Here is a 13,747-nt window from a genome sequence, read left to right as displayed (position 1 = left end):
GAGAGGAGAATAAATAGCTGTTTTATTAAATTATTATAATTTAAAAAACTAATACAAATATTAAAGAAGATATTTTGGATTTCATCTAAGAGGTCCTCAATCCAAAAAGACTCAAACAAAACATTAAAGTCCAATTTGGCCATATTAGTTGTCACCGTACTAGTGAAGTTGAGGGCGAGATATATCTGAGAATAAGCAAAAGCGTATCTAAGTATTGAAATCATCCACACTCAAAACTCAAGGGACTGAGATGGCACTTCAAAGCCAAGGGAACACCATTCCTAATGAAAATCAAACACTATGCCAATTGACATGAGAAATTCCACACACAAAGAAACTACAATAACAGAAATGAGAACACTCTTTGACAATTAGTAGGAACGACTCTGAAAAGGAATTGACAAATGAACCAACTAGTGTCCATACCAAGTGCTCAACTTCATCGATGAAGCTACCAGAAACATCAAAGTAGACCCAAGAGGAGCCGATTACAAACCAACACAAAACAAAAATATTCACTTGGAGAGACTCACAAATAACCTCACCAAAGGAGGCATTTATTGACAAAATACTAAAACAAAAATCAAAGATTGCAGCAATTCATGAGAAGATGAAGGAGAAAGGCTATGAGAATAAGGACAGTGGCTGCCACCGGTCTCCAATCAAATAAGGAGTCTGCGGCTATGAATTTTGTAGACCTAGGATTCTGATGGGAGGAAGGAGAGGAAGATTTGATAATTCGACACAAAACTTATATAGAGGTGATGTTTCTCATTGGTGATTTTGGTACTCTTAAAGATTCATTAAAGGCCACATACAAGTAATTCCCATGTTTTGAAACAAAATCACTTATAGTGCTATGTAAATCTTCCGGTTCATCTTTAATAAAATTACTTGTATACGTAGTGTGATTTGACGGAAAAAAAAATCGCTTCTAGGGAGAAGAATGCTTCACAAAACCTTCATTTCTAAATTCAATTTCTGCGTTTTATTTGTATTGCAGATGAGTGCATGATGACATTTTTAAAGTGGTGTTGTTACTTCCTACACTTTGCTAGTGATTTTGCTATTTTCACAACTCCCAAGAGGGTAACTCCCAATGAGATATCAAACATAACATTTATCAATGGCAAACAGAATTTGATTAGAAAAAATATACTACACAAAAGGTTTCATACCGAACAAGAAACGAAATGAAACTTCCTAAACAAGTTACCTATCTCATAATAAATCCACTAAATTGTAGTCCATTAGATCATAAATAAATGGGGGAGGAAAACAGAGAGCTAGTTAACGCCTTCTCAGGAGTCAGACACACCTCTCCAGCTTCCAGGTTACATTGGAGAACAAGCATTCAGAATTGGCACACTGGTAACAAGATCAAGACCTGTGAATCCCCTGTATGTCCAATTCAGAAAGATCATTCTCCAACGCTCTAACCAGCTTCTCAAAATAACTTGCAGTCACCTTTGTCAGTCTTACGAGCTTTATACGAAAGTCCTGGAAACTTTCCAACGGACCTTTAGCAAAGAGAAACTCTTTCATCTCACTCTCAGCACATTTGTGAAGCCTCTCCAGGCTGAACTCCGCGTGGCCTTGCAAGTGCTCGAATAGCTGAATCTTCAGTTCTTCATTCTCGGGAATGTAGTACCCGTATGCATACGTCCATCGCAATACCTGCCTACATTCAATGATCTGCTGCCACGCCTCTACAATAAACTTGAGCTGAAGCTCCGATTGACATTGTATGGCGGCAAGCTTCATAATGTCCGTGCTCTGCACATTATGTAAATCCTCTATTGCTTTCTTCTTCGAAGATAGATTGTTTGCCCATCGTTCATAATAATGTAGGTATTTCTCCACGTATCTCTTTGCCCTCTTTTTATCCCTCCCAGCTTCAACCTTGTCCGTGTCAGTTCCAGTATATTCACCAGTTGCCCTATTATATCCATTGCAGCATCTATGTCCAGTATACTTCTCGAGGCAATACCAGCAAAATTCATACCTGCAAGGGTTTAAGCAAGTCATATGATTACACCCTTGGTTCTTCTCGATTGGTTTCTTGCACTTGGGGCAAGGCTTGGTATTCCCAAGTATCCACTGCGCATTCAGCGAGTCGTCCTTGTTCTTCAAAATCCAATTTTCCACAGTCTTGCAGTTCACGGGACGGTGAATTTCCTCACTGCAATTCCAGCAAAACCCGTACAAGCAAAGGCACGAAACGTCATAGCTTTTGGTTCCACCTGCATTGAATTTCACAGCGTACTTGCAATCCGGTGCAGGGCACCACTTGATCTCCCTGCGCCCTTCAACGTAAGATCTCAAAAGGAAGGACTTATACCTCTCATGATCTCCTGTCGTCAAACCCTCGATTAAATCCGGTCCAACCGCTGCCTTGCAAGACGGTTCGGGACATCTCAGCATCAAACACGCCGGACCCTCATCTATCGCTGATTTAAAATAACCTGTCCAGCAATCCCGACAAAAGGGATGACCGCAAACAGCGAAAAAAACATCCTTCGATCCATACTGATGATCATCAAAACATATTCTGCAAGTAATCAAATATGTGGGATGGAAACTAACCACGGGGTTCCTCAACAACCCTACCTTCTCTCTGACTCTATCTTCGTCGGCGAACCACTCCTCGCTGACTTTGCCGACGCTCCAGTTGAAGTGTGAGAGGAGGAAGCATGCAGCGGATTTCGGTATGGAAAGGATAGTAGAAACTGTTGTGATATCTTCCTCCTGCAGTTGGCGAATCTCTTCCTCTTTCAAAATGGCGTAGTTTTGATTTGGATCATGAGACGAATCAGTATTTTCGCTGAACTCGTAGTGATCGGTGTTGTCGATGTTGTCTTCTTGGACAAAAGCAAACTCATCATCCACTGCGTCGTCTTCTTCTTCAAAACATTCTGATCGATCCGATTCTTCATCGCTGCTTATGACGATGTAGTTGTCTCCGTTCAGGTTGCGTTTCTTGTCCATGGTATACAGAAACCCTAGAGATTGTTTTATTTGATTCCTTCCGTTTTAGTCTTTCGCTAATAGCGATGATTTCGGCAAGTAGAGCGTTTCTTTCGGAACAATTAGCTCTCTACGGAGTCACCGCAGTCGATGTAATCCCGAGATAAGATGGGATGGACGGTGGATGAAGGAGGAGGAGGCACTGTTGCCTGATTAGGTATTTATAGCGACGGAGAGTTGCTCTGTGTCTACTCTTCTATGTGGAATTGAAGAGATTTTTTACCGGTACACGGGTGGTATTATACAAATGGTAAAATATATGTGCTAAAAAATTAATAACTTAAAAAATAAAATTTTTCACCATTTTTATCAAAATACGTGATATACCAATTGTATTCCCGTCACAATTAAAAATGACTTTGAAGCTTTATCAGTGGTATTGTGATTCTTTATGCCGTTTTGAAGTTTTGCCCCACCAACAGGCCCATAACCAAGTTGGAGAGAACCGTCCTGGAACGATCAGTGATTAGAGATGAATTTCAGATCCATATTCAAGACTGCACGTCTAGGTTCGATTCCTGACGCTGGTGATCATGAGAAATTGAAATACATTTGTGAGTCTTTATTACCGCAAAAAATGTGAAGTGGTGTGACGAAGCCACCAGGTCTCCTTTTTAATAAAATAAAATAAAATAAAGAAAAGTTGAGCTCTGATTTTTGCAAAAGTTTGCATAGTCGATAGAAGTTAGAGAAGAGTGGAAGAAAAGGGCCAATAATTCCATGGAAAAAGAGAGTTTGGAGGTTGGTGCGGTGAACTTTCTGGTTGAATTGCCACTGACGACCGAATTATTAAAAAGTTTTTCATCAGTATATGCACCTTTCAGTTTTTCATTTGCTTGTACGAAACGTTCACGACCATCTCCAATCCGTGGATTAAAATTCAAAATTTTTAACTCGAAAAATTTAAGTTATAATTTAGAATCGTTATCACCACTTCCCCTACCGTGTCACCATCCACAAATGTTTCAAAAACACAAGTAACAAACAAATATCAGAAGACAAGGTTCGAACAAGTGGGCTTGTTTTGGTCCCAATCTTTTCCGAGCCTCGTCTTCTTCCTCAAACCACTTGTCAAACAACTTACTTGCGTTCCAATCACAGCGGCGGAGTAAGATGATCGCCGCCGCTCTTGACACGAAGAGTGTTGAGCAGACCTCTGTAATATCACGGAGTTGGCGTTGGCTCATGTCTGCTTGTTTCAAGATTGTGTAGCGAAGCGGCTGCGACGCCGTTTGATCGTCTCTGAGGAATCTGTCGGAGTAGTGAGTGGAATCCATGGTGGAGGAGTTGGAGATAAGGCCAAGAAGTGGAAGAAAAGGACCAATAATTCCATGGAAAAAAAGTCTGGAGGTTCATTGGTCCACGACCGACTTTTTAAAAGGCTTCTCATCAGTATATGCACTTTTTTTTTCGGTTTTTCATTTGCTCATACGAACTGCAACGGCGTTTCATGCTAATAAAATAAGGACACGTGATGACAATGAACGCATATTGTTACATTATAAGCATAAGACGCTACCGTGAACTAGGCCACACAAAGACTTTCATAAAAAAATTTAAAAATAAATAAATAAATAAATAAAAGTTTTCTGATAGTTTTTATAAAATACATAGAACTCGAAAAATTGTATCACAATTTTTGTGAACTATGTGATTATTTAGTTGTAATAATCTTTTGCGTATTATAAACTGTATTGAAGCAAACTTACCAATTATCAAGTGGAGTGACTTTTATTAAATTTATATGCTAGAAAAATTATAAGTTTATGGTCGACAAAACTCCGTTCTAGCGATGTTTTTTGCCACAATAAATCACTTCCAAATTGCAGATAACATCTTCTTACCGCACATGCAAAAGATCTTTCGAAAAAACCATAATCAAACCTACTCTCGTGTCATTTTATCTGCTGCAGAAGCTCCTTAGAACTCATGCAAGACAATGCAAATGGTGAATAATACTCTCCTCGAAATCACAATGATGTGTGTTTTTTTCATCAGTACCGACATGAGACGCTCGAAAAATCGACATTTTTTAATAAATCAAATTACCAGAAAATGTTTCCGGAAAATGAAACAAAAAGAATGGAAAGGAAAGGAAAGATTATGCAAGCTAAGTTCATCCCTCAAAAGAAGTTGTCAAGATATGCAAGGCAAACTCTCGCTTTACATGGTAGCCAAAAGGTCTCTCAGTTCTGCTACCGTGAGAAAGGTCTCTGTCGGGTAAATCTTGGCGACGAGTTGAGCAAAAGTTTCATACTTCTCAAGGAATTCCTTCTGTCAAAATCCGCGACATTCATCAGATATTATCAATGGGAAGGTGAAGGAGCTCTTCGTGTTTGCGAAGAAACTTTTGTTACGTACCTTGCATTTTTCCCATAGAGAAGGCAGCAGTTCTTCTGAAGTCATGTTTTTCTGCAACTTCTTGTACATTGCAGTGATGGACTTGTCAAGCTGTACATCCATGAAGGTGTTAGAAACGAACATTCACAGATGAAACTATTTCGGATAGGTATATCAACTCACCCCGTATAAGCTTGATTTTAACACCTTCCGCAGATCCGCCTTTGACAACCCAAGCTGGAAAGGGATCTGCAATTTGTGAAGGAAATGATATCAGCCATTACATTCAGAAAATTAAGACTTCGAAAATAAATATCTCCACGTAAATCATTCGGGCAATTACGCTATACAGTCCATTTGCAGGACGGGGCTAGATATTCTTCATGGTGTAATCAATGGACGCAGTTTCATTTTCATGAGTAGTATGACGTAATTAAGAGCGGTTTCATTTTTTCACTGTTTTATCAGATATAGATATTTGAGATCCATCTCAGCCGTTTACACACTAACCTCTTCTGGTGCGATTGTAAACATCAAATCCTCTATTTTTCGAGCAAACTGGAAAAGCCGTTCAAATTGCTGCCAAAAGAAAACACAACGAGGGTATATGTCACCAAAATAGATCTGCCCTTGAGAAAACTGCTGTGTCTATATGAACATAATTCGACAAGGAACAAGGGGTGGGGGGTGGGAAGAAAAAATTATATAAAGATTTGGCATCGGGATAACTCACAGTGTATATGATCATGCTGTTATGGCGTGTGCAAGCTTGTTCATAAGCTTCACTTGCCTGGTGATAAAATTTGGCCAAGGTGGGCACAACATTTGCTAGGTCATACAAACTGCAACCAAACGGCTTCTCATAAAAAATGGTCAACGAAAAAAGAAAGCATTGATCATAGTAGAAGGGAAAAAGAAGAATACCTATTCTGAAATGCAGCATAGTTCTCTAATAGAAAAAGATCAGAATATTTTGGCTCCGTTTGTGCAATTTTCTCCAAAGTCACAAACATTATGCTAACCTGTCAAACAATTGATCTAACGTAAGAAAATGGAGACGCAGTTCTGTTCAAACATCAAACTGATAGACAATCAAATGTTATCATCATCTATCTTTACACAGCCAATAGACTGCAAGGTTTAGAAAAAAGAACGTTGCTCTCTGAATTCAAACTTGAGTAATCAGTGTGATAACTAAATAACAAGCTTTAATGGAATAGTACATAGGAAGAATACTAGCATGGTGTATGATTGAAGCATAATTTTAAGAAAACCTTCCTCATACTGCTTGAACCACCATATTGCTGGTGAACCCAGCAAACAAAACCATTAAAATCCACGGTTATTGATTATGCTGTATACCATGATATTTGATAATCATCACTTTCCTTGCATTATACTACCAATGACGAGAACAATTTTCAGATTAAATAAAATAAAATAAATAATAAATAAAAAAAGCACTCACAAATTTTGTGTATGCTTGATCAACCAAATCCCTAGATTGTCCCTGGATGTACTGCTCCATTCGTGTTGCCAGAGTAGCAAATCTAAGTAAAAGGGAAGACAAGCAAACATAAGTAACTGCCTGATCAGAACAGATAAATTTCTACGGGAAATTGCATTCCTCAATTTGAAGAGCATTCCTCAATTTGAAGGCATACAGAATTATTTCCATTTTTGTTTTACATATATGATAAATGTGGCAAAAAATGCCAGTTCACCTTGGGATGTATGATAAGACACCCATTTGTCTAACATTGCGCTCGTTTCTTTCAATCTGGTGGCAAGCTTCATCAACAAACTGCAAAGGATCATAAACATTACAGGGGTTCAGAATCTTCAGAACATAACCTCAAAAACATATGATGATGATCACCACTAAACTCAGAAACTTACGCGACTGAACTGCATAGAAACCCTTGACTCCAGATCACCAAGCAAGAGACGCACAAATCCTGCTGCATCAGCTTTCTGACCAGAAAGATAGCGCTCTGTAATCCCATGCATTGATATGCAGCGTAAGGGATCAATCTTGTAAGCCCAATCCACAACGGCATAAAAGTCTTCCTGAAAACTATATAAATTGGCCTCTTTTATTTTTTCACAAGGAACTTTAAAATGACTACAAGATAGTGTACGCTGCTATGCACAAGTCATGACCAGGATAGAGAGGCTGAACTGGTGAGGTGTGCAAATGAAGCCCAAACAACAAAAATCAAGAGCAGGTACGAAAAAATAGGCAACAAGTTCTGCACATTACCTGGATTCCATCGAGTAAATCCTGAAGAGATTCATTTAATGCTGCAAGCTCTCCTGAACTTTTACCTACAAAATTAGACAATTGTATAAAATGCAAGAGAAAGAAGCAGAAACAGCCATTGCAGTCAGTTAAAATATGATCAGAAACACATAGGTAATTACAACAAAAATATAGTGCAAATTACCAGCTTTGCTGTCATTGTCATCAATGTCCATGATTCCCAAATCATCGTCATTGGTGTCATCAGACTTATCTCCATTAGCAGTACCCCCAGGAGGATTAAGTGCTGGAACTTCAAAACACATAAAGTGCGCAAAGAAAGAACTCTGCAGTTGCACCATTTTAGAATGGAGATTTAATACGGAGATATGTGCTATGTAGATCAAAGAAACTATAATGTAACTCGACTTTAACCTCATCTACAAGGAGTGGGATAAAAATTGTAAGCATCTTGGAATAAGCTTCAGAAACGGCAGAAGTGTCTGCAGCATTCGCATTTTGACCAGACCCAGTAGAAGCTTCAAGCCAGACGGTTGGATTTCTTGATGCTTTTGTACTAGCACGAAGCTCATTTGCAAATTCACGAGCCTGTAGGTATCAAATTATATACTCAATCTTTCAAACTGATCAAACTACTTAACTATCTAATGTCTATAAAAGTTTATTTCGAGAACAAGAATGATTTGATTAGGTTATTGCAATGTTGAATCAAATCACCACCATTCTGGCTTAACTTAAAAACAGCAACCAAATAATACACTTCTAACACATATATATAAGTAACATTCAGGTGATAGAATATAAGGTTGTGATTCTGACCTCACGACGAATAAGCAGGTTGAGGGAGCTACAATATGCTTTCCTCAAAGCGCCCATGCAATTCTTATCAAGACTCTGCAAATGCAAAGAGAGAGGGGAAGAGAGGGGGGGAAGGTAAGCAAAAGAAAAAAAACAGCAGTGCACAAGGGCAAGTAGAAAGAACAAAATTCCTAATGGTTAATGCAGTTAAGTTAATCTTTGACCTTTAAATGTTGCAGAAGGCGAGCATATGTTCTGCATTTGTACCGTAGATCAGCATGATCAGGCCTTTTCAGTTGGCCCCGCTATTTTAAACAAGCACAATAGTGAGCATTGAGATGCGTACAAAGGAAATGACAATTTTGATTAAATTGTAAAAGAAACGTCCCCTAAAGTGTACCTGAGAAAAGTAGCTCTTGTCACTTATCATAAAATCCACCAAACTAGCAAAATAATTTCGCAAGAACTCAGAAGCTTTCCTGACAAATGTAGATTTCAGTTTTTCAAGTTCTTCTCGCTTCTCTTTAACCTGTAAGAATTTCAATTACTACTTACAAACACAATGAGGTTTCCAATATCAATAATCAAAACAGCTATTTCTAGTCTAGCACCTCAGTAATGAGAGGGAACTCTAAATTTCAAACATCTGGCCACAATTTTTGAAAAAAAAAAAATGAACTGAAACAAATGAAATAGACAGAATGCTTACAGCCCGTATATTTGCATATATAGGATCCAAGTTTGGCGCTTCAAGACTGTGTAAAGCACCAGCCAACCACTCACACGCTTCTATGTTTTGAAGCATACGTGCTTCATCAAATGAACCTCCCGTCAAACATGCGGCATACTACACAAATGAAACGGCATTAAAGAGACTGTAGGCCTAAACAAGTTGCCAAAGTTAAAACTAACAAGTTATCTCTCAAAGCTAAACATGAAGGACACCATACCTCAGAAGGAACGCGCAAACCTAGAAGAAGCTTATCGAGTTCCTCAATGAGAGCTCTATTATTTACAGATTGCACCTCCAACTTGTTATTGCGGGTTTCTATCTGGACAGTGCAACGGAAAAAAGTTACAAGCATTCACGTAAAGGACATTTATATATCCAGCACTAGTATCTTAAAACCATCTTATGACATGGCATACAGAACCACCACCTCTTTAGTCAGAACCGTGAGGAATTGAAGCCAACACAAGACTAGCATCAATACACTTTTAATCAACAAGAATAAACATAATACCATCAAGTTTCTTGGGAAAATATGAAATGTAAACAACTTTATATTGGATGTCATATGGTAAAAGTTTGAGGGAGCAAAGGAAACAAAAATCCACCACTAAAATTATTGTTAATATTTTCACATACAATGGCATAAACAGGCAAATGGAAGCTTTGACTAGATGATGTACAGTGCTAAATTCATGACAGATACAATATGCTTGTTCTTATTATTCATAAAGGATCAGCAAAAGTCTAAACATTTATCAAAGGATCAGCAAAAGTCTAAAAATTTATCAAAGGTAGCTAAATTCACTACCGATTCGATGTCTTCTCTCATGTGTCTGAGTTTCACATTGAAAATGCCTAACCATTCATCCATGTCATCGACACAATTTGTTGCTGCCTCAAGGCCTTGCAATACCTACAAGGCCCATAAATGAACATATAAATAAAAATAACACGTATCTTCAAGGAAATAGACAACCACCAATCAATGTCCTAGAAGCAGGTAAAAGTAGCTTGCATATCAATCTCATAGAGACAATGTTAAAGCAATGTACCCAAGTAACTGGAAGATGAATAACGTTTCTGAGAATGAGGTAGCAACACCTTTTTATGCAAAAGCAAGTTGAAGAATCTAAACAGGGCAAGGTTAGAAGATGAATGAGAGAACATACATGCTAAGCAAATACAGTGGTTGAAAAACCAGATAACTAGCATGCTTAGACCTGCCTGGCGCCATTTATATCACAGTCACATGGTTGACAAAGAAATTAACCGTATTGATATTGACAGGTAAAAAAGGAAGATTGAAAACCTTGGCTTTGTTTGGGAAGTGTGAAACCAAGCAACAAACAAAGAACATAAAAAGGACAATAAATAAAAAACCTAACAAAGAAGAAATGCAGCAAACGGCATCGTATTCAACACAACTGATAGTAATAAGTCACCTCGTCTATCAAGGGTTCACTTTCCAAAATCGCATGCACATTTGCTGCTTCCAAAGCCAGAAGCTCTCTCTTCAACCTTTCAGAAAATGCCTCTGCTTCACCAATACCCATAACATAACTGCATAGCACACCCACAATCAAAAGAAGTCACAACTATATCAAGATATTTCCAACAGACATGGCATTGATGCCTGCCACTTGGAAGTTGTCAAACCCAACCATTTAGACTTTTACATTAAATAACAATAGGCAAGGGCAGGACAATTTAGGATTCCCCAGTTGGTCTTTGAACTCTTGGCAGGCATCAATGCAGAATGTGTCATGAACTAAGCGGGCACTGAACCAAAGTTTTGTCTGTAGTCTATCAGTCTAATTTCTAATCAGGAAATGACAGACAACCGTTTGTATCTAGAAGACCACCGCAAACAAAAGAAAATATAGTATATAGTGATGTTTTGAAAAAAGAAATTACAAAAGACCTTCCTAACAATCAAATAATTCAACCCACCTAGTGCTCATACATTTGTTTTAATTTGCAAATAGACATCACTTCAATTAAAATCTTATCGTACCAATATTCCCAAAAAGGACAAATGAAACAGAGCACAAACATTTTCTACATCACGTCAGAAATAACTATACAGTACATACGTTCCCAAAAGTGCCTCCATGTCCTCTTCCTCAGCTTGGGAGACAAGTTCTTTTTCAACAGTTACTTTCAAGTCACTTTCCGTTACTGTAGATGCAGCAGGTCCCTCTTGCTCCTTTCCTTGGCTAGTGCCAGCTGGTGTATTTTCCTATACCATTTTTTACAAAAAAAAATTGGAGACAAAAATAACTGCAAATAATAATCTAATAAACTAACAACTAATAAATAAAGTTTCAGCTGCATGAAGCCAAAAACTAGGACAAGTTCCATGTAGTGACATGAAAAACAAAACAACATAAGAAATTCAAATTGACAGAAAATAATCATCATAAAGTTGTAACCATGATTACTAATTCCAAAGGAAGTGAAACCTTCAAATATAATTATCTTGCAATCTAATCTGTACATAAATAACAGTACAAATGTACAAATTCATCATATGCACCTTAGCCCAAAGAGCCATCTCCACGACATCTATACCAACAACTTTAGGAAGCTGACCCAGAGCATCTTTGCATATGTTCAAAATGCAAAGTAAAAGGCGGTTCCTACACAGAACAGACAGAGAAAAGGAAAAAAGAAATATAATCAAAATCTTATCAATCTGTTTACTGAAAGATAATATCGAAATAGGTGTATGTCCTCCACGGCTTACCTGTCATCAATATTTCGCATGGTCCATTGAGGAGGAGCAACACTTTGACTCCTAAGATTATCAAAGCCCTACAAGAAACTCAATCAGACCAAAATAGAGAATGGCACTCCAATTTTTCTCAAACAACGGTTCTTGTTTTTTTTTAATTGAAAGAACGCTAATTCTTTGCACAAATTCCCACAATATATACACAGCATAGACAAATGGAAGATGGAGCACTACCTACCAGGGTAAAAGTACACCCACTAGGGTCGTTCGTTAAAACCTCCACCTTTGAAAGATGCTTTAGTTTGTATAACTTTGCAGGCTGCAGTAAAAGAAAATTTCTGATTAATTGCAAATCGTAATCCAAGTCCTAATCAAGCACAAATTTGCAGTACTAAATAAGACGTTGCTGCTAATGACTTCACCTCAAGGACTCCTCCGGTGGAATATTTTAAGACTCGAAGAAAGGCTTTAGTCCTCTGGCCTTTGGATTTTACTGCACAACAAAACAAAGGGTGGTCACCAACACAAATTAAGTACGACAGTGATCTTCATCCGCCTGAAAGACAAGTTTTTTATTTCCCTAGTGTGATCAAATGACCATCACATTTTAGAACAATCAGAAAGGAAGTTCTCAGTCAGTAGTATCCACTATCACAGTGATACATTGGCAGCGAACTTCGAGTTTACAAGTGTAGCAAGATAGGAAAAAAAAATGTAGACCATCCCTTAGAAAACTTGTAATTCAGCTCAAAATTCTTCGAATTTACGAAGCTCCCCAATCTTTACTTCTGGGCACTCTTGTGAATAATACAGATCAGTCAAGAGTTATATTTCTTCAAATTATCCAGTCTGAGAACCCAAACACATTACCATCCAACCGCATTGCGATTATCTGTTTCGATTCCGATATATACTATAATCATTCCAAAATAGTGAAACGAAACGAGCCTAACAATTGGACAAGTTAGAACTTAGTCTGATTCTTCACAAAAGCTCAATTTCTCTTCCATTTTTCCACAGCGCATACAATTTTTAATCGACTGAAACTACAGGGATGAAAGAAAGATGCAAATGCGTACCGGAAAGAGCCAGGACCCTAGCCTTGGCCATGTCGCGGCCGAGCATGTGCGTTATACCCCGGATCGCACGGCTCTTGGCCACGCGGATCGACATGACGACGCTCTGCTTGGTGCCTTCGATGGCGGCCTCGCAGGCCCGCCGAAGCTCCTGGTCGTCTGCGCTGGATTTTGCCATCGCCGGTGGTGGTGGTGGTGCTGCACTCGGTGGATCTCAATCGGACTGCTGCTGTAGTTTAATGGTAAAATATGTAGAGAAAATGGTGCGAAGACGAAAATGCGAGAGTATACGTTGGCGTTGTGTACATGTGCTGGGGAGTTCAAATTGCCCTTTTTTTCTCTACCGAGCCTAATTGTTTGACATCTGTCCCTTCCTTTTACGGCTGTACGGAAGTTTCGGGTTTGGATTGAGGAGGACCCGAAACGTGTCGGGTACGGATAGAGCGTCAAAGGGAAATAAAATAAATTAAACTGCCGTCGTACCCATGAACTATCTCCTCGTTAAAAATTGACCCTTTTTAGTTATTTTATTGATGCACTATAAAGCCCTAACATTTTAACAACGGCCAAATTATTTGTCTAATTCGAATCTGATTCAATTTGAGCCAATTTGTGCTAGTATGAAGGTTAAGAGCTTTAATTCGTACAAAGAAAAATAAGGTTACGAAGAGGGCATGTTTCACTAGTTCTTAGAGTGAAACTTGCAAAAAAATTCACCAAAAAAAAAAATTGACATCGAACTTATCATTTACAATACTAAAGTCTTAAACCTTCAT

General features: G+C 38.4%; 2 protein-coding genes across 2 annotated transcripts; both read right to left on the bottom strand.

Moving 5' to 3' along the window:
- Positions 1-1,119: 1,119 nt before the first annotated feature.
- On the bottom strand, positions 1,120-4,696 carry LOC114826454 (probable E3 ubiquitin-protein ligase ARI8). Its single transcript, XM_029106677.2, has one exon. The coding sequence runs from the start codon at positions 2,986-2,988 to the stop codon at positions 1,381-1,383; it is 1,608 nt and encodes a 535-aa protein (XP_028962510.2). The 5' UTR covers positions 2,989-4,696; the 3' UTR covers positions 1,120-1,380.
- Positions 4,697-4,973: 277 nt separating this feature from the next.
- LOC114826453 (exocyst complex component SEC3A-like) lies at positions 4,974-13,270 on the bottom strand. Its single transcript, XM_070827082.1, has 25 exons — positions 12,975-13,270; positions 12,318-12,388; positions 12,134-12,214; positions 11,908-11,975; positions 11,698-11,800; positions 11,255-11,400; positions 10,604-10,721; positions 9,970-10,074; positions 9,379-9,480; positions 9,138-9,275; positions 8,829-8,957; positions 8,653-8,733; positions 8,450-8,524; positions 8,045-8,218; positions 7,815-7,956; positions 7,631-7,695; positions 7,267-7,437; positions 7,092-7,171; positions 6,836-6,917; positions 6,292-6,389; positions 6,101-6,209; positions 5,878-5,946; positions 5,551-5,616; positions 5,389-5,478; positions 4,974-5,301 (listed from the first exon to the last, which is right to left on the bottom strand). The coding sequence occupies exons 1-25, from the start codon at positions 13,147-13,149 to the stop codon at positions 5,191-5,193; spliced, it is 2,649 nt and encodes an 882-aa protein (XP_070683183.1). The 5' UTR covers positions 13,150-13,270; the 3' UTR covers positions 4,974-5,190.
- Positions 13,271-13,747: the final 477 nt, after the last annotated feature.

The sequence above is a fragment of the Malus domestica genome, chromosome 08 (genome assembly GCF_042453785.1).
Source record: "Malus domestica chromosome 08, GDT2T_hap1".
NCBI lineage: Eukaryota > Viridiplantae > Streptophyta > Magnoliopsida > Rosales > Rosaceae > Malus > Malus domestica.
This window is presented reverse-complemented; position numbering and strand designations above follow the sequence as displayed.